We start from the raw sequence: 27,326 nt of genomic DNA, 5'->3' as shown, positions 1-27,326 counted from the left end.
CACGCACTAATACAGGAAGCACGGTAAATGCGTCATCAACAAGGGTCCGCATTACGTAAATATCGCGCGACGTCCTCACTACTACTTGGGGGTGAACAACACACAGCCCGATTTAACTACTTTTACACTACGCTGATTACTTTAATCGTTCAAGGATTTCCGTGTGGTAAAATACATAAAGCTACTTTAGGATTATGTTGTGGTTTTAGCTCTCGTAAATCAGAAGCCGCCATGTATCACAACAGCTCTCAGCGAAAGTACTGGATCTTCAAAAGTGAGGCTGAACTTGAGCAGAAAAGATGCAGTGCCAATGAGGCATTTCGTAAAAAAGTCATAGAAAGTGGGAAGGTAGGTAACATTCTTTTAAGCATTTTAAAACGTTTAATGTAAACGGTTTGGGGGAAAAACGCGATTTTCTTTTTTAATTAAACATTTATTTGAAATCAGGCAGGTATGTATGAGTCCATGTTCTTGAAACGGAACGAAGAAGACGTTTTATTCCGCCATTATGAGAGGAGACTCCTGGACTTCTGCAGCGCTTTTAAGCCTCCAATGCCCAAGTCTGTTGTGGTGCGTGTGTGTCTCATTTCTTTTTTTTCATGTGTACAGACTCGACTAACTCTTACTGGAGCCCATCTTTTTTTCTAGGGCACTGCCATCATGTACTTCCGGAGGTTCTACCTCAACAACTCTGTTATGGAGCACCACCCAAGGATCATCATGTCAGTGACTGTCACTGTGGAAAGGATAAGACATTAAACATTCGGTTCAAAGATGCGAATGGTTCATTCTAAAAGTTTAAATGCAAATGTGATGTTTCTGCAGGAAGATGGGAACGATTCCGTTTGTTCATATATTACAAACATGCATGTACGTTTCCAGCTGTTGACGTACCTTCTTGTCCAGGCTGACGTGTGCATACCTGGCCTGCAAAGTGGACGAGTTCAACGTGTCCAGCACCCAGTTTGTGGGCAATCTCCTGCATGAGACGCCAGCTGGACAAGAACGGGTTCTTCAGCAAATCCTGGAGTATGAACTGCTGTTAATCCAACAACTCAGTTTTCATCTCGTGGTCCACAACCCCTACAGACCGCTAGAGGGTTTGCTCATCGACCTCAAGGTTTGTACCTTACAGAAGAGAGCTGAATGTCACTCCAGATCGCCAGTTTTTAATCCGTGTTCTTTGTCTTTTAGACTCGCTATCCTGCACTGGAGAACCCAGAGTCACTGAGGAAGAGTGCTGATGACTTTCTGACCCAGGCGGTCATGACGGATGCCGGACTGCTGTGTTCTCCCTCTCAGATCGCTCTGACAGCTATTCTGAATAGCGCTTTAAGAGCTGGCCTCAGCATGGAAAGGCAGGTTTGCTTTAGCCTTAACAACAATGTATGTGAAATTCAACTTAATTAGAAAAACAAATTAGGTTTTGCAAGTTGAAACTTGGAATTTAAATGGAAAAGGTATACATTATTCTGGAAAGAAATTGATCAAATGAAGGTGGTGACAAATATTTTGAAGAAAATTCTCTGAACATTTCCTCCTTTTCAGATATTTCTAAATTATAAGCTCAGTTGGTGCAAAAAAGTTTTTTTCTTATATATATTTTTTAAAACTAAAATCCTATTTTATTTTCCTTCCCCAGCTACCTGACTGAGTGCTTGGGACTGAAAGACGACAAAGATTCCCTCTCAAAGATTTTCGACTTAATGAGGCGTAAGTCAACTTGCACTTCAGTGTAACACCACTAGATGGCAGAGTTGTGCTGTTATTCCTGTATGATGTTTTGAATTCATGCGTTTGGCACATGCAGGAACAAAAAGCCTCCTCAAGAAGTATGAGCTCCCCAAAGCAGAGGAGGTGAACGTTTACAAACAGAAGCTGGAGAGGATTCATGCAGAGTTTAGCAGTTCAAGCAAGTAAGAAACATAAAAACACACATGAGCTCTTTTAAGTCAGGATTTCAATCTTTAAACATTGTCAATCTGTGATTCCTGCTGCATTATTTACCCACAACAATAGCGACCGAGAACAACAATCCACGCGTATGTAGTAACCGTTTATTTCAGCCAGGTTGTTGTATCTAAGATGCAAAAGGTTCAGTATTGGGTAGAAAAATAAAAATGAACACATCCTCGTCTGTTGTATGAAACCCCTACATCAGTGGTACAGCCGATGAGTCGCCTGGGCTCATCTGCCAACACTCGGTGAGGTCCGTGGTATCTTCAAGTGCAACTACAGTAAACAGTTTGGTAAACTATGACAGGCACAGATCCAGACGTTGCAGCTGCTTAGAACATGAAGGGAGGCAAACAAAGCCGACCCTTTATGACTTTGAAGTTTAGAAATCGCTGCATGGCGGGACTTTTCAGGGTGAATCGGTGGGAAAAACAGTCAGAGCAGAGGTGTACTCGGAGGACAAAGCAAAAACGCCATCTTGTTGTAATGGCGGAGAAACGAGGAGCTACAAGAAATCCAGGCTTTCAATGACATCAAAGGCATAAAAGGGGTTTAGGTGATGGTTGTTGGAGCAGCAGATACGTAGGCCCAAACATTGTCGCTGTATCCATTCAGGGTTAATGCATGCACAAGGCAGGCTACAGGTGTATACTACAAACCTTTAGACTAATCTCTGCTCCGCTATATCCTACACAAACACTTCTTTACAAGCCTAAGTAGGTAATAACAGACAAAAGCAGCGTAGAAAAAAAGCAGGAAGTGGTTTGGGTGCTGTAAGCAGGTTCATACATGAAGACAGTAACGGATATAAATAGTTTGGAAGAAGAGAACTTTGTCGAATCGGGGGATGTCGGTGAGCAGAAATGGAGTTAAGGCTTGTGTTGATTCGTTTCTTTTCTTGGTAAGAGGTGCTATGTTTCAAATCCCTGATGACAGCAGAAAAATGCTACGTCAGTGCTCAGAACATCTCCAGTCTCTGGTCATGTAACCCAAAGTCACAGCATAGTGTCCACTGGTTAGAGCTGTCCAACGCTTTATGTCGGCCTCCGACCGAAAGCAGAAGTCCGTGTCTCACATCCTCCCGTTTGAGGTCTTCAGTTCAAAGCTCAGCACACTCGAGGGGGAAGGGGGAAGAACTTTGGAAAGACGGCATTAAGATATGCAGCAAGTGGTTTTCCATCAAGTCCTATTGAATTCTTTTTTTTTTTTTTTTTTTTTTTAACCGCCACTTGCTCACAGTACAAACTCTAATTCGTCTTCGGTTGTGTAGCTCTCAGAAAGAGGCCTCACTTTGGCTGGTTTTCGCTCTGACTACCCCATTCTCAGTAGGAAGTCTGCAAAACTCACATTACCTGAATGGCAGCAGCCAGAGACATGATGGTGCACTCTGTCCTGCAAGATAAAGCGGACACGTTTGTGAAAGGTGCAGGCTGACAGATCAGTCATCGCTGCTATGGACATGTTTTTGTGAGCGTGGCGATTGCTCTGCATGTACAGCATGAACTAGTCTAAATGAAATGGAAGAGGCTAAAAGCTATTTTCTACAGCTGAACAGGAAGAGACAGAAGGAACTACTTCTAGTAACGGATGTGATGAGGATGCTAGAGCTTTGGCTGTAGACGTTTGGGACCGTCTGTGCCTTACACACACACACAGAGTTCACCAGCAGTTCTGTCTAACACAGCTTTGAACGCTCACCAAACTATATTTGCAGTAAACGAAAGAAAGGCTATGAAGACGACGGCCATGTAGCAAAAGAGGCACGACTAGAAGAGGTGGGGCCCGTTTTTTGTGCAATGAAATATGCATCAAGCCCAAAAAAAAGGGATTTTTCGTGTCCTCTAAAACTTTTTAACCTTTGCTTCATTGCAGGAATGGACTGATGAAGATCTCTTATGAGGATTACGCATCTGTGGCATCAAGTATTCACATTATTTTCTAACCTGATTCTATTACAAATGCAGTTTGAGTTTGTTTGTTGGTCCTTTTTTTGCACAAAGAATAAAGTTTTTCTTAATCGTTTATGAATTGTGTTCTTTAAAACGTAGCCGCACAACACAGTTGCCATACATTCCTCTGCGTTTGTTGAGGGGACAATAAATGAGCCCATAAATCTACTTTACAAAAACAGTTTAATAAGTGCATGCAAGTCTATTACAGTCTGTACTCAAATCTGTAAACACTTATTTTACTTGGTTTCTCTGATTATGAGTCCTGTCAGAGAAAAAAAAAATCACCAGCTGATACAATGAAGTAGAGAAAACCAAAACATTGCATCTAACTTGTATACTCATGATCCCAGCAAGAGAATTTATTCATATAAAATAACCATATTTCTCTGAAAGAATGTGTTCCAATCTAGAACACAAAAGAACAGAAGCTTTTCTTTTCTCCTCACTTTGCAGATGACATCACAACCTTTAAAATGAATGGCTCTCTAATTACAGTATAAAAAGCATCAATGCTAAGAATCCAGTTACCATCAAATAGGACTGAGAGAAGGGCTTTCTCTGTCGCTTTTCTCAAACTGAGAGAGTCAGGAGGCTCTGCTCCGGACAGCTGTGCTGACAAAACGCAGAGGAAACGAAGACGCCTTAATAGTTTACCTCTTCATGAAGGGAAGTAAATTGACAAAGTTAGAAGTCCACGCAGGAAAATATCTTGAACATAAAAGTGCTGTCACTGATGGACACTTGTTGTTTATTTGTTTTCGAGTACTGCACTGCTTGTTATCAACTGCTGATGTTGCATAGCTTTTTTGTGTTGAACGAGACATGATGATTGGTGGGGATGGGCGGGTCGGTCATGATGGAGGACTGGTGGATGGGTTGCCATGGTGATGAAGGTTGGGCATGCTAGGTCTCTGGGCTGCACTCCGGGCGACGTGGGTAGATGTTATGAGGAGGAATGCAGTACTACCTGTTACTGTTGGACATGGCATACTGAGCTTGCTTCTGCTGGAGGAGCTCTGTGATGGCCAGCAGCTTTTTCAACACATGCTGAGGAGACGAGATGGGAGTTAAAAAGGTGGGAAAAAGAGAACAAATACCCCCCCCCCAAAAAAAATCAACATTCAGAAGGTTTGACTCTGACCTGCTGGGCTCCCCTCTCATTACTTAGGGTGCGGAGCTCGTCCGAGTGTGCGACACAGACCTCGTGCAGCGCAGCCAGGTCTCGGGGCAGGTCTGTCCTAAAGTGCTCTGTTGTCTCTGGGAGTTCAGGAACGTTCTATAAACAGAAGGGATGTTTGCTGTATTAAATGTTGATCCGGCTAAGGCAGGAGTCTGCAACCAAATATGGCTCTTTTAGCCCTCTGTGGCTTTTAACCCTTGTGCTATCTTAGATGACCCCACCCTTACATTGACGTGTTCTCCCTACCATGACAAAGGTGGATAAAGGTGGAAAGATTTCATGTAATCCATCGACACCAGTGAAGATCACAAATCATTGAAGAAAAAAAAGGTTCAGCGCACTGAAATGCCTAGGATAGCACAAGGGTAAAGAAAAGGCTAATTATTTGAATAAATAATGGGCTTGCAGTTTTAATGCATTTGCTTTTTGTCATTTGTTTAGATTTTTAACATACCAAATAACTGAACAAAATAGTTTTAAGTGCATATTCTTATCTCCTGCTGTACAAAAATGTCTAGTTGCTGTTCAGAGGCAAAGTCCCCATATATATTTAAATGTATAGATTTAAAAAAAAGAGTCTACACCAAAGCTGTCATATTTATATTTGATAGCAAAAGTAGAAAAAGTCTAAATTAATAATAATAACCAAAGTTATAATAATAAAAGACACCAAGATTTTTCTCTCAAGTAAATCTGCTGCAGCAGGATCCTATTTGACACAGAGTGTATTTTATTTTGAAAGGGACTATTCTGTCAAAAATTAGTTAAAATTGTTGTATATAGAAAAACACAACACTGATATAATTCAATTTTAGTAAATCTTTAAAAGCCAAATTTTAAAAATGACACTTAACACTAAGCCAAAGAAAGTGTTTTTTTTTTTAAACGGTTGAATTTTGGCTCTTGTCGTGTTTTGATCAATGAGAAACTGGACCAAATGGCTCTTGTAGCATTAAAGGTAGCTGAGCCCACTCTAAGGTTATCTTTAAACCTGGATTCACTTTTAGTCAGCAACAGATTGAAGCAGGGCTCCAGACTGCGACCAATTGGTCGCATTTTGCGACCAAAAATTGAGAGTGTGCGACTGAATTTTACATCCAGTCGCACATGTGCGACCAGTAAATTTGCCTCCCCCACCCTCCGTATTTTTTATACATTAAACATGGAAGGGGCACGTCAATGATCAATAATCAATGAGACGCGAGCGCACACGCACAAACTCGCACACATACTCATGAGACGCGAGCGCACACACACACTCGCATACATACTCATGAAACGCGAGCACACACTCGCGTGACGCCTGTCTGTCAGGCGGCCACTGCGTGTGAGAAGAACAGGGAAAGCCACTGTAAGTGGCTAAATGCGTGGAGGGGGAGGGGCCTAGAGATAATCGAGCGCGCGTAAACATCTGTGGGAAGGAAACGGAGACAAATATCATCACAACCTGATATGTGCGTCTGAGCTATGAGTAAGCGAACTATTGATTCGTGCTTCCGACCTGCAGCTAGTGTACCAGTGCCAGAGTGTACAGCAGGGGTCTCAAACTCGTGAATTAACCACGGCTGTCATGCACGGCTGTAACGGCATGACACCGCTCCCGCGGGAGATGGTCAGCTGAGGAGAATAAATGTCCCACACGTACATGCGTGACAGCCAACGGGGCTCTAACATTAAACACGTGTGAGCGACAACACGGTTTAGTCTTAGACACATTTAAAACATGTGGGGAAAATGTAACGATAGACGTGTTTAAGATGAACCAGCGCCGTGCCTGTGGCGGGGGGGGGGGGGGGGGTGGGGTTAAGGCGAAGCTGCAGCGAGACTTAAGGAGAACAGGAAGTTGTAGTCCTTAACATTCAATTTAGTTTTAATATGCCTCTTCCCCTGAGTATGATCTGTGATTTGTGATATATATTTTATAATTATTTTAATATTTTGTAATTTATGTAGCCTATTTTCAATCAGTTGGCATATTAAATTATTTTAATTGATCACTGAACTACAAAAACCCATCAGGACACATGTCCCATAATGCATTGTTTTGTAGTCTGTAGGGCAGCTTTCAGTCAGTTCAGTACTAAATTTCCAGCTGTGTTCGTGTAGGTTGGGGCCTTGCTACCACCCCTTTCTGGTGATATTTTTGTTTTGATTGACAGGTGATGTTGGAGCAAAAACAAAAATATACATCTCACACCAGGTGATCTGCGCAGCGTTGCGTCCATCTGGGTGATCTCAAACACGCTTATTGTGCATCTTGGCTGCACTTATTTGGTGTCGCCAACATGAATTTCCATCCTCTAATGTTTACATACATTTAAGTGTTTTTTGTAACTGTGAAATGACCGAAAGGTTACTTTGTTACTAAAAACTTCTGAATGTATGGTATTTTGTTTACTATTTGTACTGTCATGACAGCGATGGTACTGTCAGTTTACCTTCTTGTTGCATCTTCAAAAGTGCAGATTAAAATGTGACACTGAATTTGGAACAGCTAATTGTAATTTATGCATCTATTATTAAAGTATTTATCAGTAATACAGTGGAAATTAGTAGATTTGGTTAGAATGTTGATTTACGGTATGCGCCCCTAAATTTTCTGGTTGTGCCCCTAAAATTTTCAGTTAGGGGCCACAGTGCTCCTAGTGAAAATAGTTAGTCTGGAGCCCTGTGAAGGCTCTAATTATAAAATGAAAAACCAAAATAAAACAATTTGACTTACCCCCAACTCATCCAGAAACATGATCATCCGTTGCTTATTGCATTTGATGAAAGGGTTCACACCCTCCATGTAGGGTTCCTGTAAAAAAAAACAATTAACAGAAAAACAGTTTATTTGACATAATTATGATGCTGAGACCTACAGTTTCTCGGTTTGTACCTTAGCACCAAACTCAACAAGGTTTGCCAGATTCTGGACAGACTTGGCCACCAGTGTGAGTGTCCGGGCTGCTGTTGATGATGGAGGGTCTGCAGACAAGCATCAGAAAGTGAAAACAATGAAACCTGCTTCATGTGGCAGGCAGAACCTTGTGGTTTTATATAGATACCCACCGTCAATGATGTTGAACATCCGGGGGTTGAGGATGGCAGGGCAGATCAGTCTTAGAAAGACAAAACCACTAGAAGAAAAGAAAAAAAAGGCAACATCATGAGGTTAACCGCGGTGCAACAGCAGATTCTAGAGACAAGTGATAGTAAAAAAACAACACCACTAAAGCCTGTATACAGACCGTCAGTGACAACAATTAGAGTGTTGGCATACCTTCCAACAGTCAGCATTCACACAAGTTCATCCCAATGCTGCAAAATGTGAAAGTATAAATGCAATGGCACCCCCACCACCAAAAGGCGAAATTCCTGAATCAGTGAGGCTCAAGAAACACTTGAAGTGTCACAAGTTTATACTATAGTGGGCCCTCAATATTCTGAGGTTCACCTATAGCAGCCTTGCTGTTTCACCTATTTCTTTCAGTGTGTTTGCTCTTTTTTTGGTGGATTTTACCTTTAGTGTTAGTTTGTTTTTAGAGCTTAACCCCCGCAATAAACTATGGGCCGCAGTAATCAATATAGTTGACAAAGAAAGAAAAGGATTCATAGTAGACTTGAGTGTAACTGAAAGATTTAGCATCAGAAGCTAGTACTGCATTAACCTGAATCTATCGGGTTTGGAACCAACTGTTTTCCATTTGACTAAAAATACTACAGGAATAGTGAAAAAGTGTACTTTTACCTCACAACCCTCGTCCTCATGGTGGTGTTCGGCCACTTTCGTTGCACAGATTTCTGCAGGCAGCCGTAGATGAAACGCAAAGTACTGTAGGAGAGAGCAAAAAAAACACCTTTGACCTTAAATGGCCATTACAAGTCCCAAACAAACATGGAATTTCATTGGCTTACGGTGGCAGGATCTCAGCAGCCAGGAAGATCTTTTCTACCAGTTCTGACAGGATGTTGAGGAGATGAGCAAGGTTCAGGTTCACATCATCATTCTTTTCCAGTTTTGAGGGATTCAACTGAAATTGCAGGGACAGAGTAAAACAGACGTGTTAACTATTTTTGGGGCAAATACCTTCTTACTTTTGGGCTAGAGTTTGTAGATTTATGCTTAAGGAAATAATTGAAGTTAATCAGTGGATGCAGTCTATATGTTAGTTGCTTGGGCAGCAGATTGAAAGCCTCACACCTCACAGGACTGTTTACTCTCCATGATCTTGAGGATGGTATCTTTGAGAGCGTGGAGGACAAAGGGCGTGGCCGTAGCCTTCATGTATTGCTCCATCAGCGTGCTGGCCAGTGTTGTTGCTCTGAACAATGTGGTGGCCTCATCTGATGGTGATACACAAGCAGAGCTCGACTCACTCAGAATTAAAAGATACAACTTTTAGAAAGGATGCAGCAGCTATCAAAACAATCTTTTTTTATTAATAGCTAAACTCTGGAGAAAGGCAATAAAGGAACATGTTGGGATAGTATTGTTTGTTTCCAGAAAGCTTTATTGATATCGTTTTCTTAGCAGCAATAGAAAAACACAGGGAAGAGTTCTGAAAATGATGTGTGCTGACAGATACTCAATTTCCTTCCACATAAAAAGAAATACAACAATACCTCAAGGAAGAAAGTGTTGGATTTTTGTTCCACCTTTAACCTCCACCTTGTTTTGTAAACAATGTTCTGTGTCCAACAGAACCCAGATGGAAGCAGTGATGCTAAAATGATCATCCAAAAGAAACCGTCCCTGCATGTCTTACCTTCCATGTTAATCTCTCTGTCATTCAGCGTCCTGAGTAAAGGGGCCTCAGCTTTCTCATGTCTGAAGATCCGCAGGAGGAGGCTTGCCAGTAAGCTGCGGTCCTGACCACACACGTGTGCCAAAGCATAGATGACGTGGAAGTCTTTCTGTAAGATCATCTGCATAAAACCAAACAATACACTGTGAGATCCCTGACGGTAGAGGCAGAAATCTCAGAACAGGTCTTGATTTGAACGGGCCTCCTTGAGGTCGCTGTACTCCTCTTCCGGCATGATTTTCTCCACAGAGTAGCGGGCGCGTACACGCAGGGAGCCCGGCTCGATGCCTTTTAGGGGAATGTGGGAGCTGAGGGGGAACCATTCGTCAATCATCTGGCCCTTCTGCAGACGGTTTAGCTGGCAGCGCATAAATACTGCAGGACAGACAAAAAAACTGAATTATTGAGGGGGAACAAAGAACGGTGTGAAAACTCGATTTGAAATGTACTCACAGATGTCTATTTCTTTGCTCTTCTTTGTTTTGTTGCTCAGGCTAATTTCAAATCTATTGATTTCACCAGACAAATCACTGGAACAACAGAAACACATTTCATTAGATTTGTGCTCAAACAGATAATGTCAGTTCAAGACATGACAGGTTTCAGAGAATTCAAAGTACCTCACTTCGCTGGGAAACAAAGACAAGAACAACACCTACTCAAAAATGAATTCCTCAGTGAAGACGGGATTCTGGCCCTCCCTCGGGTGCGTCTTAGCAACCTGGACGTTGTTCAAGTAGATGTTACAGTAGGGGTTGGTGAAATGCTTCACTGGTAGCTTGTGGGCCTCCTCCACATACAACACCAGGCTGCTCACCTACAAATAAGACAGCATTGAAATAGACAAAACATATTTTAAAAAAGGATGATGAAGTGTCAATCCACATCCTTAAACATTAAATTAAACATTTTGATTTCAAACATTTCATTACAATCATGACATTGATATGCTTAGCTATAATTGTTCTATAGTTCAGTCCATGAATTGGGTTGTCAATTAGTGATTTTCCTTGTAAGTACAATTCTCGTGCATGCAAACAGGAATGTAGATAGCTGGTAGCTCGACATTCATTCATTACCGTAGTTAAAATCTAACCAATGAGAATGCAGTGTATGGCATTTGGTTTATTTTGAGCTTTATTAAACTGTTGTGAGCATCCAGAGACAGGAATTTCCAAACAGATTTTTTTAGCTACGTGGAGTTGGGAAAAAAGGCAGGTTTGGCAGCAGCATGCTGCTCAGTCAGAGCCAACCCCCCCCTGGACCAGAACCATTTTAAAGTTTTGCATTTAACCAGGTCACAGGGAACACCAAGCAGACTCTTGACATACGTACCTGTCTGAGCCTTTTATTGGAGGTGTTTACAGTGGTTTTTCTTAAGTTGGTACAGAAAGTCTGAAGGCACTTCATCCAATCCTGCAAAGACACACGTATTTAAAGTTCTTCAAAAGACCCCCAAAAGATTCGGGTTTCTGCCACATTTCTAACGGAGCCTAAGAATAACAAGAAAAGGTCCAACAGAAAAAAAAGAGGCGACAGAACTCTGAATGAACATGTGATCCAGGAAACAAAGGTTTGATTCCTGTACAGTGCCACTCATTGAAATTAAAATATCCCCTGAATAAATACATCTTAAAAAACAGGTTTAATTGAAGCCCACATTGACGCCACAAGGGCAGTTCTATTCCCCACCAAGCATGTTTAGGCTTGTTATAAGGAAGACAGAGGGGGATATTGGGTAATTCATCAGAATTAGATTGCCTTTAACCTTTTCAGACTCTTTGAGGTCACATAGCAAATATGCAAACAATGTATTGCCATTCTGAAATATATTACAACTATATTTTAATGTCAGAATAATAAATGTAGTTTAAAAATGCCTTTTTTAGAATTGAAATTGAAATGTTTTTAAGTATACAGCTTACAGCAAACTGTAAATGAAGATTAATTGAACAAAGGCTGACAGTTTTTTTTTTTGTTTTGTTTTTTTTTAATCAGCAAGTCAACAAATGAGTGAAAGAAAACTGCAGTCAGGTAAAAATAACCACTGCAGTGGTAACATTCTAAAAGCTGATGCACAAAAAAGAGAAATCAGTCTCATTACCTGTGCCTGTTCTGGAGTTTCTCCTGCAAAGTAAAATATGTACTGCTCCTCACTAAAATGCTGGACAACAATCTGGAAACAGTTTGGCCTGAAAAGTTCAAACAAAACAAAAGAATAAAGGGTATTAGGTTCATATGTGTCAAATGCTAAAAGAATTTTCTTCAGTGTGGTGTCCATGAAGCTGCTGTCACTCAAAATGCAAAGATGAGTGGACTTTACAGCCAATGTTTGATGTCCCACCTGCCAAACAGACTGTCATGCACACAATACACGGAGCACACACTTAGGTCAATCAGCCCTTTGGGTTTGGTGGCTCTCTTCTCACTTTCGAAATAGATGAGCTGTGCATCGTTACCTTCCAGGATGAAGTAAAGGTTCTTCCACCTTTTGCCTTTGCCTGAAGATGAAGGGGGGAATTTAGGGTTCTGACTGACGTGAACAAAATGAGAAAATTCTGATAAACACTGTCTGGCTAAATAAATAAATGAAGAAAAATCTCCACAGAGATTGTATTAAGCAGAAAGGCAGAAGCCCCCCATTGAAAAAGTTTTATAGTGATTAATATGTCTGCTAAACATTAGGTCAACTGACAACATCAATTAAATAAATGCCAAGGTCTTTCCATTAACGGAGTTTTTTTTTTCCTGATGGCTTATTCCAAGATGAGATTGCTAGGATTCAATAATAGCTACGGGATGTCCAACAAAATTAATGATTTATGTTGGCCAGGCAGTGTAAATCATCAAAGCCCAGAGGCTACAAAAGCTTTATTGTAAGTGCTGGAGCAGACAGAGGTCATAGATACCTTTGTTGAACAGGAGGTAGCCTTTCTTGACAATGTTTTTGTAAAAAGCGTCTTTTGTTTTCCGTCTTATAGTGTTATAAATTTCTCTGCCATCCACTGTGTCAGTAAGCACTTGTTCCTGGTGCTACAGTAGAAGCAGATCAAAGGCCATTAGAGAAGCACCAATGCGTAACTCGTTCAATGCGTAGCTAACATTGCCTAAAGCGAGACATTGAAGAAACAAAACAAAAAAATGTACTACTTTCTTCAAAATAAATACAAATGGTAAAAGCCAAATATTAATCTGCTTTTTAGCACATTTAAAAATGTATTCATGTCTTGAAAAGAGCTGCACTAACTAAACTTTCATCTTAATAACTTAAAAAGGTTATGTAATGATGAATAACTGTGTGGAACCATGTATACCTGCACTGAAACGGGCTCTTTCAGGTTGTAGCCCTCAACAATTTGTTCTTTTTTGTAATGGTCGATGATGTCATCAACACTAAAAACAAGAAAACAAAACAGTTGAAGCTAATGTGTGATCCACATGTTTCAAATGGTACGAAACATTGACATATACATTGGTGCTCATCGCCACACACCTGTTGTAGTATCTCCCACCCATCATGTACTGATTGGTGGGTGTGGGGGAGATTTTAAACCTTTGGATGTTTTCATTGGTGCGAAAAAAGAGGGAGTAGTCTCCGGGAGTGTTGTCAGATGGCCGGACGAGAAAACTGGACACCTGACCAACTACAGGAAAGGAAAAGGTAGGTGGGTTTTGTGAATAACCCGATTATTTCTACTCCATAGAAATGGAGACAACAGTACCTGTCATCAGAAGGTTGTAAGCCTCTTGTTTTGTGATCTTTCCATGATACCAGCTGGAGATGCAGAAGAAAGATCAATAAGGATGAAATTAAGATAAATTAGAACACCTACCACAATTAACCATTGTAAAATCCAAAAAAAGAACAACATCTAGAAGAACTTTTCTACATAGTGCTTATACATTTAAACTTTGGAGTTATTTAAACTCTCATGGGTTTAAAATGTTTTTTCTATCAATTATTTACCCCCTTTTATCTCAAAACTGCAGTTCATTTTCTTCTTAATCGCTTAGCTTTCACAGCTATTGGAAGATTGGCTGAAAAAAAAACAACCAGCAGAGGATAAAAAGACTGAAAAATACTAATGATGAGGGAACCCAAAGAACTGGACAACACACGAACAAGAATATAAGCAACCACTACTGAGATATCGATAACGTACAGAGTCATGTCATTTTCCTGAGTGTGGGGTTTTGTTTTGTTTTTAACACACAACACCAACAAGGTCACAATCCAGCTAAAGGTGAGAGGACCATCATTTTGTCTGAAGTCCTATCCACTTCTGAATTAAATAGGTAAAAAGTTAAAGTTAGTTGATCTTAGCTGAACTTAAAGAGGTAGGAAAAAGAAAAAAAAGACAACAACAGCTAAGCAGAGACACTTCCTAGTCATATAGCTTACAGTTTTCCCTCATGTGGATCCTCCTCCCGGCCCTGCAAGACGTCAAAATATCAGTCTTCAAACGCCTTCACCATTACATTTTGATTAGACTCCTGTTTACTCACCACCTCCTCTACCAGATCTTCCACGATGAGCCCTTGCTCCTCTGTGCGAACATTAGTTACCCACATCCAACCATCTTCTAGTTCATTGTGAACGATAAACATGTCCCCTTTCAGAAAGCTGGTGGTAAAACAAAAATGGCATGAGGACAGCTGACGGCAAAGCGTCTTTAGTAATATTATGCATGAAAACACACAGTTATCACGCTGCATCTCTGTGAAGGCAGTCCTTTTACTAGCACAGCATTACCAGCAGGTGTCTCCCCTGAACCGTTTGAGGTAAACGCTGCATAGCTGGCTGCAGTGAAACCTCACTTACAGGCAGAGTGCTGAGGTTTGGTTAAAGCAGATGTTTATTAGATTTATAAAAAAAAAAAACAGGGCTAGCAGGACTCTTACGTAAATATGTCTACTATAGCTTGATGACTGAGACAAAGCTGTTTTTCAACAAAAAAGTCAGATGATGTGCTTTCCAGGCTGTGGTAACATTCCACTAAATTAAAGGGAAACGAGCTGTTTTGGGTTTTTTTTCTGTTGTTTTTTTTTTCCTGAGCAGTGGAGGCAAATACTTCATTTCCAAGCACGGCTTATTTATAGTGTTTCTCTGTGTCTGAGAGACTATGAATCATGATATTACTTAGGAGAGAAATGTGGGTTGGAAATGAGGGCCTTATCTGCCTGTTGGAAAAAGAAAAGAAAAAAACACTGCACTTTGTACTTTTACACAAAACCTACCTGATCTCATCGGTATCTGGCACTTTGGTGTATGGGAGTATCGCTCTGACTCTCCTCCGGTCTTCTACAGGCTGTGAAGTCACACAAAAACCCAAAATTCAAAGTGTTTACATTCAAAAACATTCACGCAGTTTCTTTATTGCTTCATTTTATTAAGAGTTCAACAACACTCCAAGGCAGATTTTAAACTATCATTTAAAATGCTGTTTGCAGTAATCTCTGCCATATCTTAAAACAATTTAGACACTGCTTGTGGGCAAAAGATAAATATAAATGGGAAAAAATAATAAATGTAGCTTAATGGCAAAGTGGCTTAAAAACACTAAAAGTTCTCTTTGGATCGTGTCAAAAAGGAATCCAATTCAATCATTCTGTAAACCCTGAAACCTTTTATACAACAAACAAAACAAGATTTCATTTAAATAGAAAAAACTTCCATTGCTAGACAGATTTGACATGTTTTACTGTTAAGCTTTAGACTTCTACCAAATGCTTCTTTTTATATATATTTATTAAAAAAAACTCCAGACACCAGAATCCTTAACCAAAACAGTCATGTCTAAACATGATTAAAAATAAAACCTACTTTTATTCTACCATCATTTAATATTGATCCATTTCAGCTTAAAGCCCTCATTTTGCCCAAAAAGGTTTCTTAATAGAAACTGGAATTCATAGTATGTTTAGAAAAAAACATGACTATTGCTAAGAATTAAAATGAACATCAACCTTCTTAAAGTACTCGATCAGAATCAAAACTGAACAGAAAGAAGGAGCAGCCTGACCTCTGGAGGTGCCACTGGCAGTAACAGTTTCTCTCCTTTTAGTAGGCAGGACGCATAGCTGTAGTAACCAATCAGGTCCGATAATGAAGAGAACCGCCGCCCACCAATGTAATAGTCCCCACACATGGCAATTATCCTGTTAAAAAAGAAAAGAAGAATAAGGGAACGCTTAATAATCATGGGAATGCTTTTAAAATAGATCAGTAGATTGGGTGGAACTTTAAACATGGACTATTAACACATTTTTTATATACATTTTTTCAGCATTTAAAGTCCCCCATGCCAATTTCTTTTACAAAAACGTTCCCAGTGGTGTTTTAATTATGAATATGACGTTTTTAACCAACATCTCACAACTTAAATGTCTTAAAAAGCCATAATTCATGTTTATCTGAGGCCTGTTTCCAAAATCTCCTCTACATGGGCGTGGCCGTTGGCGCTGAGTAGCACCGTCCTTGATCCCTCCTTCCTATTGATGATAGCTGTGTCTTGCGTGAGTGAAGACTTTGACACAAGAGGGGGGGAGGGTTGCACAAACAACACAGACTGACAGTCTCTATTCTCAAAAGTTTATCTTTAGCATAAAGAAACTGTGACAAGAGACGGATTTTTGGTTCTAAATCAGCACTTTTTGAACTACGTGTGAAATGACAAAACAAATATTTGTATTAGACCCTGCTGTTTAATAAAATTACACACCAAGACGAACTTTGATAAGTCCATGAAAAATGCTTTGAATGACATAATTTAGGCTCCATTGGAGCAGAAAGCAGCACTGGCTGAGCTCAGAACTGATTTGATACTAGCACATGCAGACTGATGGATGAACTTGGACAGCAAATACAATAAAATGCCATAAAGAAAGTGAATATTCCCACCTTATTTTCCAAATACGTGCAACCAGCGCTGAACTTTTCTCTTGCCCGCACAGACCCAGAGGAAGAGTTAGGTTTAGGATTACGAGTTACAGTTCAGCTGCAAACGCGATTCGCGTGGCAGAGGTGGGCAGTTTTAATGTTAAGTCAATGGTACTGACTCCATCTTAGGCTCAGCGGCATGATGTGAGCGACGGGTGCGGAGCAAAGGTCTAGCAGCTGCACGATTTCAGCGGCGCAGTCTGGTACCTGTCCTGGCTAGTGTTGGGCAAAGGCAGGTACACCCTGGACAATCTGTTGTAGGGCATATGGAGCTGGAGCAATCCCGATCACTTTGTCGGCTCCCAGGAGGCCAGCTGGGGGCCAGACAGAGACCTGCTGCCGGATGGGGAGCTAGCCTGCTCGGACCTCCTGAACTTTATGATATTTCTCTCTTTTTCATGAGGCAATAATAAAAAAAGTTCCCTGATTTTATCATTGTTGTTTTCACCCTCTGGTTAATGTGGAACAGCAAGCCTTCAAACTCGGTCAGAGTGAGAAGACAAATGCGGAGAACACATTTGGGATTTTAAGTTTAAATATGCGCGGCCAACAACAATATCCAGCCTTGGCAATGCAGCAATGTGCCATCTTCTCATCTCCTGCACCTGAGCTTGTGCACGCTGGATGGGGCAGATCAGGGAGCTTGTAGAATGCTCAATGCGCTCCTGGGCCATTGTGACATCACTACGACTCATTAATTCAAGCCGAGCGTCTTTGCGACAGCTTGATTGACAGCAATTTAAAAGGAGAAATACTCGGAAGTGCAAAAATGAAATGAGTTCTTATTACATTTGTTCTTTTTCAAAAAAAAATGCCAGAGGTCCATGTAAAAACCTCAAACATGATTTTCGTCAGGGTGATTTCAAGATTTTCATGATTTTTATCTGCTTAAATAACTAATATTTGATTATCTCTTGTTAAAGCAAAAATCTACAAAAATAACATGTGTTAAAGCTACAACTGCACACGGGCTCAAAGCCACTAGGATCATTCCAAGGAATGAGTCATAAGAACTTGCTAAACTGAGTGGGAGCTTTAACCTTAAAGTCATTCTCCAGAACTACTCAGGTGAATCAGCAGGTTAGTCTGCTCAGTGAAATAAACAAACTGTAACAGGAGCTTAACAGAATGTTAAAATAGTCCTTTATGTAAAACCCAATACTCCTCACCTCTGCAGCAGACTAATAGATTGGATCAGAGTGTTTGCACATATGTTAACATAGAGAAGAAGTGCAGCTTGAGGTGGAGTAAGACTGCCGCAGGACAACCACAATACTTTCTATTCATTTCATGCAAATTGTTTGTCCTTTTGGAACCCTACCGTTTTAGGAAATTACCCTGTCCAGATTTTCTCCATTTATTTATTAAATCTTTTTTTAGTCCTCTATAAAAGCAAACGTTAATGTTCGTTGTAATGGAAGCATTTGTGAGACTCCAAACCTTTAGGTAGGTTGTAGAATAAAAAGAACAGCGATCAGTTTTGATTACAAATTCAAGATGACGGAAGTATCAGGTGGTGTTTATTTTTGTTTGTTTTTTTAAAGACTGAAATATGGGTATATCTGAATATTCTTTATTTTGTTCCAGATCTCAGATTTTAACTGGAGACACATACTACACTTTTTGTTTTCATCTCCCTAAATGGGATCATCTCTTAGAACTGGTTACTGCTGTAAATTCAGGGTAAATTCTGCTTCTGCATGTTTAGTCATACCTGAAGTGGTTAACCACGTTGGTTACACTGAGGAAAGACAGGACAAAGGAACCGGGCCGGCGGTCACTCTCCCTGATGAGGTAGCTGCCAGGGTTTCGGGCCTGGCGCAGGCGTTCCTCAGCAATTGTTCTGTCTAATTTGCCGTGATACCACCTAAAGAAAAAGATTAAAAAAAACAAAAAAGAAGGTTAAGCTAGACAAAAATGTTATGGTAAACAATAGAACTATTGATCACAACAAAGAATTATCATTTTTTTAAACCTAAGTGTTTCTAAGCATAATCTACTTTTTTTTTGCTCAAGTTAGCTTAAACATTAGTGTTAGTTCTGAAACATTGAATATATTCTGACATTTTTATTTAAAATCTGTTTTCTAAAATAAAAAATATGAGTCAAAAGTAGATTATTATTGAAGCGAATGCTCTAAATTACTTGGTAGGAGTCTACTCAGTTGACTCCTGAAATATTGTCAGACTATGAAATTCTGTTCATTTAACTAGGTTGTCTGGATGGTGTTTTCTATTATAAAACATTCATACAACATCATCCTCTTTTTTATAACAATGTTCTAAAGATTAAATCAAATGTCAGTGGAGAACTCAGTGATCAGAAAAGGAGAACAAAGTTCTTCTGCACTTTATAATGACGCGTTTTTCCATTCTTTTCATTTGGTGTCTAATGCAAATCAGCCCGTCATGGGTAACTTTACCCCACAACGGTTTCATAATGGAGCAAAAACAGAGCTGCCCATCTGTTATCGCACTGTTCTCTCTTTTAACTTCTCTCTGAGACTGACCATCATCTACTGAAGCTAATTTTAATGAGATGTGCCAAGTGAAACAGACAGAAGTCTGAATTTACATTTACATTCAATTAACTGACCTAAAACAGTGAATGTCAACACCTGACAAAAGCAGCACCTACGGGAGGCTTAAATGACTTTAATATAGAGTGTACCCTCTGAGTTATGACTGATTTTCTAGTAAAAGCAGCCCAACTAAAGTTTAAATTGTAATTCTTTTTAATCATAATTTTCTTTGAAACATTTAACCTTCATTAGGCGTATGCTCTCAAAAATCTAGAGCTGTAAATAAAGACGTTTGTTAGCTTAATATTATTATTCTGTTTTACGAAAACTAAACCCAGAAGGGTTATTACATCGTATGGCACATTATTAAAGGTTTCTCTTCCCCCAATTATAAAACTACAATCTAACCAACAGTCAAAACAGAATGATTTCTGTTAACAGTAAACCTTCTCAGAACAGTAGTTGCAAGAGCAACTATTAACAATCATCCTGAAAATAGGCTTCGATGCTTTTCAAAGGAGTAGAGAGAGTGGTTTTCTGTTCTGAGTGTAAACGTCTCTTTGTGGAAGTCCTTTAATAAACTTCTCTTTGAAATGTTCAGAGTGAAAATGGCAGCGGTTGGAGATCCTTTTCAAACTAGTTCTTATTTACTGTTCATGTTTAAATCATGTGACATCTAAGGAATTGCATCAAAACATGACTCATCTAATTTTGCTCATTACTGCATACAGTGACTCACTAGTAGTAGATCTCTAATCAGAAATGACAAAAAAGAAAATTTTATTTTATTCATTATTTAAGGTAAACAAAATAAACTTGACAAACAATAATAAACAGTCTCTTTCCCACTATAAAGTCAAAGTATTTAATGGAAAAATACATAAATGTTGGCCTCAAAACTAAGCAGTCAGTGCATAACAATTTGCTACAGTATACCAAACCTTACTGTGTAAACACACCTATGTTTAAGGAAAATTTCTTATCACAACGTTATAAAGTATAATGAATTTGCAGGAGTCCAGATTGTGTGTCCAAAGTCCTGTACACACACACAGTTTAATTCCAATAAAACGTCAAAACAGAAAAGCAAAAAGCTTTTTGATGCTGCCTTTTTGCAGGACTGCAGTCAGGTCTTGCATTTTTGAAAGAAACAGAAACACTTAGACTGGTTAAAATTTTAGCTGCCTAACCTGCACTTGTCAAAGTTTTGACAACTGGAGTAAAAATGTAACTATTTTCCCCCAAATGTAGGACACTTTTCAGAGGGCAGAGAGAAGACATTTATTGAAAAAAATCCTGAAAAGATGAAAGCATGACTGAGAGTACAGAGGTTATTTTTAAAAGTAAATCATGTACTGAGATAAAAAAACAGGCCATTATGTATAAAATAAATGTGATTTAAAAACGCCAGTGAATAGTAAACTAGAGAAAGCCTAATCAGAGCTCAGCAGATAGGCTCTCAGAGATGTGGCCTTAAGGGGATTTTCTAAAAATGAATTTATTTAACCCATAAAAACCCAGACCTTTTTTTTTCCTTAAATGAAAATGATGTGGACAATACCAGACTAAGTGGACCACAGAACACATTTCTAATGTTTTTTCTGTTGCACTGATGTCCCCATTGGTTCTTGTGGGATTAAAAGAAACAATAATATTTTTGAGTGTTCCATTATAATATATATATACACACATACATATATTTATATACACACACACACACACACAATGTTTTGTTTTCTAATAAATAATTTTGTTCAAAAATGCTCAAGCTTGAATCCCTGCTCATTTACTGCTTGAAAAGGTTAAAAAATACATTTTGGGAATGGAAAGCGTTGGTTTCTTTTTTTTTTCCAGAGTGAAATATTAAAAGTACCAAGAACTTCTTAACAGGGTGGTAATGTTACAAACCAGTTCAGACAAAAAATAAAAATCAACATATTGATTCCCACTTCATCTACTACTCCATTTCTTTATGTTCACCTACACCTTTATGTACACCTTTCAGGTTTATCGTTTAGTGCTAACTGTGACAGCTGTTAATTACTTATGATTAAGTGAGCACAGAAAGATTTTCATAACACAAGAACCATTTTGGTTAGGACAGTCTTAACTCTTCTGTGCAAAATAAAGAAATAAAAATCTACAGCAGCTTTTGGTGCTGATTTGACATAAGTACAAAAACACATGTGACTAGAATTGATAATATCTGATATTTCAACAGTCTGTAGAACTACTTTTAGCCGGATTGATAAATAACATGACTATCTGCTTCTTTACTTGCATAGAAATTCTGTTACATTATTTTGTAAGATGGTCTTTGGTTTTTCAGGTTTGGCATATTTTTTCTTTCATAAGCCATCAGGCAGATGTGGCCTCACTTTTGATCCCAGAATGCCTTGCTCATAATGCTTGCTCATGGTTGAGTTTTCACATATAGACAGCCCAGGTCTCCAGGTCTAGTTGCTTTATTACTTGAATGTTTAAAATGATGTAAAAAAGAATGTTCACAATAGTTTTTGGTGTAAGTTATTTGGTGTTGTAGATCCTAAAAAAAAAAAAAAACTAAAGCGTCTACATTTATTGTTTTTTATAAATCCCAATAAAAAATAAACTATTGACTTAAGCAATTTAGACGTTGCTCTGCCAGTCCGTCTCCTTTTAAACTTGTTTTTCTGCATATTCTGTCTTGATGGGTGCACTTGTACTCGGATATCAAAACAGACGGACTGTCAGCCCTCATCTCTGTCAAAAAGTCATGAAACATTGCATTACTGTACATTAGCAATGCACATCAGTGTAGCAACAGGCTTTTTATAGACGACACATTTTCTACAGAAATGGAATGCTCAGTAAGTGTATCACATTTCAGTTATACAGGGCTTTTGGCCAGTATGTGCCATCCTATAGCTAAACATAGGTTTTCCCCAACTTTACTACAAAGCTTTTATCCAAGAAGAAAATTCAATTTTTTTATTCAACATTACGGTTTATCTTTCTGATACACAACTTTTCTGAAGAGAAGAAAAAATGGATCACATTATTAAACAAAAAGGAATAGATGTAGTTTCAATCAAAGGCTCTTCAATGAAATCATGGAGTGATCACATAAGACATTTAAAAGTTTGTGCTGTGCAAACAATTTAAGTCAAACTTCAGTTTTTGAATCAGTATACCAATGTTCCTCCAGAATTTACTGAAAAATTAAGATACTTAGTTCAGTCGTCTGTTGCAAATCCAAATTGAATAAAAGGATATGTAGCACTATTCCTATTTTCTTTGAGTGCAAAGCACTCCAGGGACGAAACATGTTGATGACTTTCTAGCAACCAGCTGTTGGGAAGGCAGAACAAGACTCTCAGTGGTAAAAAGATGCCCCACTTACGCCGAGTTTACCCTCTGCTGCATTTCCTTTCTTCTGTAGTCTTACAAGGTGCACTCACTCCACTGATTCTGCTGGTTGCCTTGCAAGAAGTGTAAGCTCCAATGTAGAAAGTAGAGAGAAAGCAGCTTTAAATCCATACAAAGCATTGTGATGTCCTTGGGTGCATCCCTGATACAGTCATCTCCCATTGCCAGGGTGTATAAGAAAACATCCATGGATGACAAATGAAAATGGAATAAAATGCATTTAGTCAATCAGAGAATTTAATGTCAATTGCATGGCAAAGCAGAGGTCTTCATATCCTTTAGAGGCTGTTTTAATGTTAATCTTTTAGCTGCTGGGGCAGACTGTAGTACTCTGGTCTTTGCTCTAGTTTCATCCGACTCTCTCTCCATCTCTCTGACATAAAACCACATTTATGAGCTTGCCTCTTATTGGTTTTTCAAGCACAGACACACAAGGGTAGGGAGTGGCATCTCTCCAAAGACAGAGCCAAGGACCCATAGATGTGCTAAATGAATACATTTAAATACACAGGCATGTATTTTCAGATTAATGCGAGCATTGAAATGAAGCTAGAACACATGGGTTCCCAAACTAGATCTCACACTTGCATCCAGTTCGTTAACAGATGCGCCAACTGTGATCCCATTCATGTTAATATAATAATCAGCAAGGTAGCCAACTCTGATAGACTGTTAACAGCTGATATACATGATGGCATCATGTAAATTTGGCTTAATTAGTCATATTAGTGTATTTAGAATCTCTAAACAAACAGTAACAAGGCTGCATTTATTTTTCACAGCTTCACCTCTGGAATTGCATTGGCCTAAGCAGAAAAATGCAATAATTGTGTAATTTACTAATCAAATTAATTCATGTTTGTGTTAAAGCAGAGGCTACAAATCTGATTCAAAGTATTGGTTGTTTTGATTTTACTGGAGCTCAAATAAGTACATTTTTGAGGGTACGTTTTCTATTTTTCATTTCCTTTGTTTTGCCCAATTGCACAGTTTTGAAACTTTGAGCTGACAAAGTGCACATCCCACTTTAGGCATTATATTGCTGTTCAGAATCCTAAAGGAGATGGTGAAGTTTACTGGTCCATAGTAGAGATATTAACGTCCTTCATACAAATAAAGTTTTTCCAAGTCTATTTTGATTAACTATTTACCAATACCTTGTTATAGACACAATGTTACTTGACATGTCAATCTTTCTGGGAAAATAAACTCAATGATTTCTGTTTGTTTGAATTCCAGAAAAAAGCTTTGTGTTTCTAAAGGTAATAAAGACACCAACAACAATAACAGACAAGAGTTTTGCTTCAGTGTGAAACTTTAGAAGTGCAATTGTCCTTTTTTTTTTTCAATTTAATGGATAGTGTTGGGCTGATCTGTGAATGAGTCTAACTTACATTTTTATGCTTGCTCTCTACATTTTCCATTCCAAGTTCTGTTTTTAGTCCATGCACAGTTCAAGATTAATTAAAGCAATAAAAAACAAAAACGGTGGTACATAAAGTTAAATCAGTGATATTTTAAGAACTTTTTATTCAGTGTAAAAAAACCAAAAAGTAGTAGTAGCGGATGGAACCCCTATTAAGAGAATGTAAACCGTACACCCAAAAGATTTCATTTGTTTACTGACTTTCCAAGACACTGATAGAGCTGTTCCATAGTATCTATGGTTAATTGCAAATTGACTAATTACCTTTCTAGTAACACCTTAAAAACCCTCTAAAATCATCCTAATCCTAATATACTTAAAAGATGTGTATACTTGATGGTCCCCGCCCCCCAAAAAAGGAAAGAAAAAGGTTGCCTAAACATTAAAATATAGGTAGAAATGTATATAGGCATGTGAATGAGAAATTAGCTATTGCATTAAAACAATTTTCTTTATAAATATAACTTAGCTTATGTCATTCTGAAAAAAACTTGACATGACAAAAGATTTTTTGGGGTAAATATTGGAGCAATTAGATTAAATAAAACTATATTCTTCTTTGCAATTTTCTTTTTCCCTGGAGAAATGTAAACAATAGCTACACAGAGACTGATTTCATGCTAGTTCATTACTGCTTCTAGCTGATATGTGTTCAAATGTATCTGTTTGCATTTTATATTAGTATTCATATTTGTGGTTTGCTTAATAGCAAAGTGGGGATTTTATTTTAAAATGACCTTATTAACATTCTTGTTTATTTTTGGGAGGAAACAAAAAAATGCCTAACTATCCATCCAAGTCATAGAGAACTTAAAATTGGATTCACATAGTGGCCAGGCATCTCTCTAAACAAAGTATTAGCCAGATTCTCCACCTCTACTTTGTAATGTTTTGAATTTGTGCTGCAGTAGACTCTGCATATTGGATACTCATGAATTTTAGACTGTACCAAAAAATAAATTAAAATGAAAACAAATATATTTTGATTGATATTCATATGTTGATTCATACATTTAGTTACTCTAATAAATATTAATGCTATTCTTATACTTGTGGACTTCCCAGCACTAAAGTTTTGCAACAGGATGAGGTTTTCTGTTTATCTGCAACTGAAAGTCACTTCAGCAGATGTACCCAGTGCAAAACAAAACATTATAAATGATAAGGGATTTTAAATAGTCCTGTGGGTTAACTGCTTAAGTTCTCTATTCTTTCTTTGGATCACTCCACTAACATTCAAGTAAGCGCAACAAAAGAGTCAGACCTGACATTAACTACTTCATCATACACTTTATAGATATTTGGGTGAAACAGTACGCATTTCACTGCGTTTAGAACTATTAAACAGTTTCCTTATGTGAATAGTTCTATTTTTATTCACTATTATAGTTTCATAGAGACCTCCATTCCTCTTATAAATACACATCTCATGTCAACACATACTGGACGTGTGGAAAAAAGAATCTGATAATGTTAAGGTACTGGTCAATGATCATATGTCTGGTTACATAAGAAAATAACAGTGATTCAATAGGATCTCTTATCTTTTGACATTTATGGGTTACAGTGTGTGTTCGTGTGGGTGTGGAGGGGAAGTCATTACAATTATAAATGTAAAAGTGCATCCAGTTTCAAAACAATCTGATGCGCCTTGCCCCAAGTAATTTGCATTTCCCCAAAACAAGAAATCAATATTTCTTTTGTAAGCACCTGTGTTTATTGATTTGAATAGTTTATATTAAGGGGCCATGTTAAGAAGCTGAAAACGTGTTTGCCAACATTGACATTTTGTTATTTGTTACTTATTAACCTGGTGGAAATAAAAGATTATTATCCTAATGGTTGTTTGGAGAATAAGAAGAACTGACCAGATCTACTGGAAGGTTCAACAGAAAATAACTTTTAACATAAAAGTAAAAGGACTGCACTTACTGGTTCGTAGGTGGTGCAGACAGTTCAAGCAGCACCTCGTCGTCCTCACATTCCGGCCCATCCTGCATATCGCTTTCATCCATGGTGACGCCGTGCCCAGCGCAGCCTGCTGGGGCTGGGGGTGGCGGGGGCAGCGGGGGGAAGGCAGTGGGGCTATCTGGGCCTTTATATGTGGGTGAAAACTGGCTCGTTGAATCCTCCGAATTGGGAGAGTGGCACGTGCTGCTCACGGTCCCTGAGTTTGTTCGAGGAAAACCTGACTGTCCACCACCTCCTCCTGTTGCTGAAGCTGGCATGTCCCCAGCAGAGGCGGGATACATTATGCTCATGTCGGGGACTGAGTCCGGAGAGGTGTTTGAAAATTGACGGAGAGTTTGTGTCGGACCTTGTCCCAGATCGGTGACTCCCACTCTACTTGGCTTGGAGTAGTAGGGGAAAGGGGCCGTCTCCGGGCCTCCTCCGCCTGCCACCCCTGATGTGACGGTTTCTTCCCCGCTGACCTCCGCAGCCATCATGTATGAAAGTGAGTGGAGGGAGGAAAGTACCAAAGGGAACCCGCCCTTCCCCTCTGTCCTCAGACGAATTATTCAGCGTCTGAACTCCGTGGAAACAACCCAAAAAGTTTCTGAAAACCGCGCCGGGCTAACCAGCTAGCGTTAGCCGACAGCTAACTTAGCTGCAGCGGCCGTTAGCCTCACCACGCATTACCCAATAAGACAGTAAAGCTAACGCTAGCGGGACGGCTGGCAGCCTCAAGACACTTCATGAGTTTGTGCTCGCTGTCTCCATTGTTTCCCAAGTTTAAAGTTCACACAGAAACGCCACCGAGAAAATCCACGGTTTATCCTAGAAAGAAAAGAAAAAAATACAGTTTCGCCGTTTTCCAATTTTAACCTCACCCTCGGCACCAGGCGGACCACTTGTCGAAAAAATGTTTTATTGTCACTGTTGAGTGTGTAATAATACCCGTTTTCCCCAGTGTTGTTTTCTTTCCTTCTGAGTTCGGAGCCGTCTAAAAATCCAGTCCATAAACGACTCCTTGTCGTTTAGGTCCCCAGGAAGGTAGTATTTCCCATGGTAGTAATAAAGGGACTTCACAAAGTATGGTTTTGCCCTACGCAGAGGCGAAGTTGGCGTTTATTTCTTTTTCTTGGAGCTGGTGGCTTGTTGGCCGCCGCCGCTGCTGCGCTGTTCGCTCACCCCTCCCTCTGCCGCTCTCGT

The 27,326-nt window shown here is 39.2% G+C and overlaps 2 protein-coding genes across 2 annotated transcripts; one reads left to right on the top strand and one right to left on the bottom strand.

Moving 5' to 3' along the window:
* Positions 1-52: 52 nt before the first annotated feature.
* On the top strand, positions 53-3,978 carry ccnh (cyclin H). Its single transcript, XM_011479266.3, has 9 exons — positions 53-348; positions 448-570; positions 649-722; positions 907-1,120; positions 1,195-1,358; positions 1,643-1,713; positions 1,811-1,916; positions 3,671-3,731; positions 3,829-3,978. The coding sequence occupies exons 1-9, from the start codon at positions 232-234 to the stop codon at positions 3,853-3,855; spliced, it is 957 nt and encodes a 318-aa protein (XP_011477568.1). The 5' UTR covers positions 53-231; the 3' UTR covers positions 3,856-3,978.
* On the bottom strand, positions 2,044-27,326 carry rasa1 (RAS p21 protein activator 1). The gene is made up of 27 exons (XM_011479267.3): positions 27,072-27,326; positions 26,106-26,951; positions 18,533-18,685; positions 15,902-16,037; positions 15,117-15,187; positions 14,385-14,502; positions 14,281-14,312; positions 13,601-13,653; positions 13,372-13,522; positions 13,193-13,271; positions 12,788-12,911; positions 12,223-12,379; positions 11,983-12,070; positions 11,214-11,294; positions 10,538-10,695; positions 10,332-10,408; positions 10,081-10,253; positions 9,840-9,999; positions 9,275-9,417; positions 8,989-9,104; positions 8,822-8,905; positions 8,143-8,210; positions 7,970-8,058; positions 7,811-7,888; positions 5,050-5,184; positions 4,876-4,955; positions 2,044-3,348 (listed from the first exon to the last, which is right to left on the bottom strand). Exons 2-27 carry the CDS (start codon positions 26,618-26,620, stop codon positions 3,300-3,302), a joined length of 3,168 nt encoding a protein of 1,055 aa, XP_011477569.1. The 5' UTR covers positions 26,621-26,951; positions 27,072-27,326; the 3' UTR covers positions 2,044-3,299.

The sequence above is a fragment of the Oryzias latipes genome, chromosome 9, assembly GCF_002234675.1.
Source record: "Oryzias latipes chromosome 9, ASM223467v1".
Taxonomy (NCBI): Eukaryota; Metazoa; Chordata; class Actinopteri; order Beloniformes; family Adrianichthyidae; genus Oryzias; species Oryzias latipes.
The sequence above is the reverse complement of the archived record's forward strand: the minus strand, read 5'-3'. Positions and strand labels throughout refer to the sequence as shown.

What these genes read in the sequence shown, in the direction of transcription:
- ccnh (XM_011479266.3), top strand. Translation starts at nt 232, where the DNA reads ATGTATCACAACAGCTCTCAGCGAAAGTACTGGATCTTCAAAAGTGAG. An exon ending in GTTTGCTCATCGACCTCAAG is followed by an intron (nt 1,121 to 1,194) that starts GTTTGTACCTTA and finishes TTTGTCTTTTAG; the next exon opens with ACTCGCTATCCTGCACTGGA. An exon ending in GCTGGCCTCAGCATGGAAAG is followed by an intron (nt 1,359 to 1,642) that starts GCAGGTTTGCTT and finishes TTCCTTCCCCAG; the next exon opens with CTACCTGACTGAGTGCTTGG.
- rasa1 (XM_011479267.3), bottom strand. Translation starts at nt 26,620, where the DNA reads ATGATGGCTGCGGAGGTCAGCGGGGAAGAAACCGTCACATCAGGGGTG. An exon ending in AAACTCCAGAACAGGCACAG is followed by an intron (nt 11,295 to 11,982) that starts GTAATGAGACTG and finishes GTGTCTTTGCAG; the next exon opens with GATTGGATGAAGTGCCTTCA. An exon ending in CCAATAAAAGGCTCAGACAG is followed by an intron (nt 10,696 to 11,213) that starts GTACGTATGTCA and finishes TCTTATTTGTAG; the next exon opens with GTGAGCAGCCTGGTGTTGTA.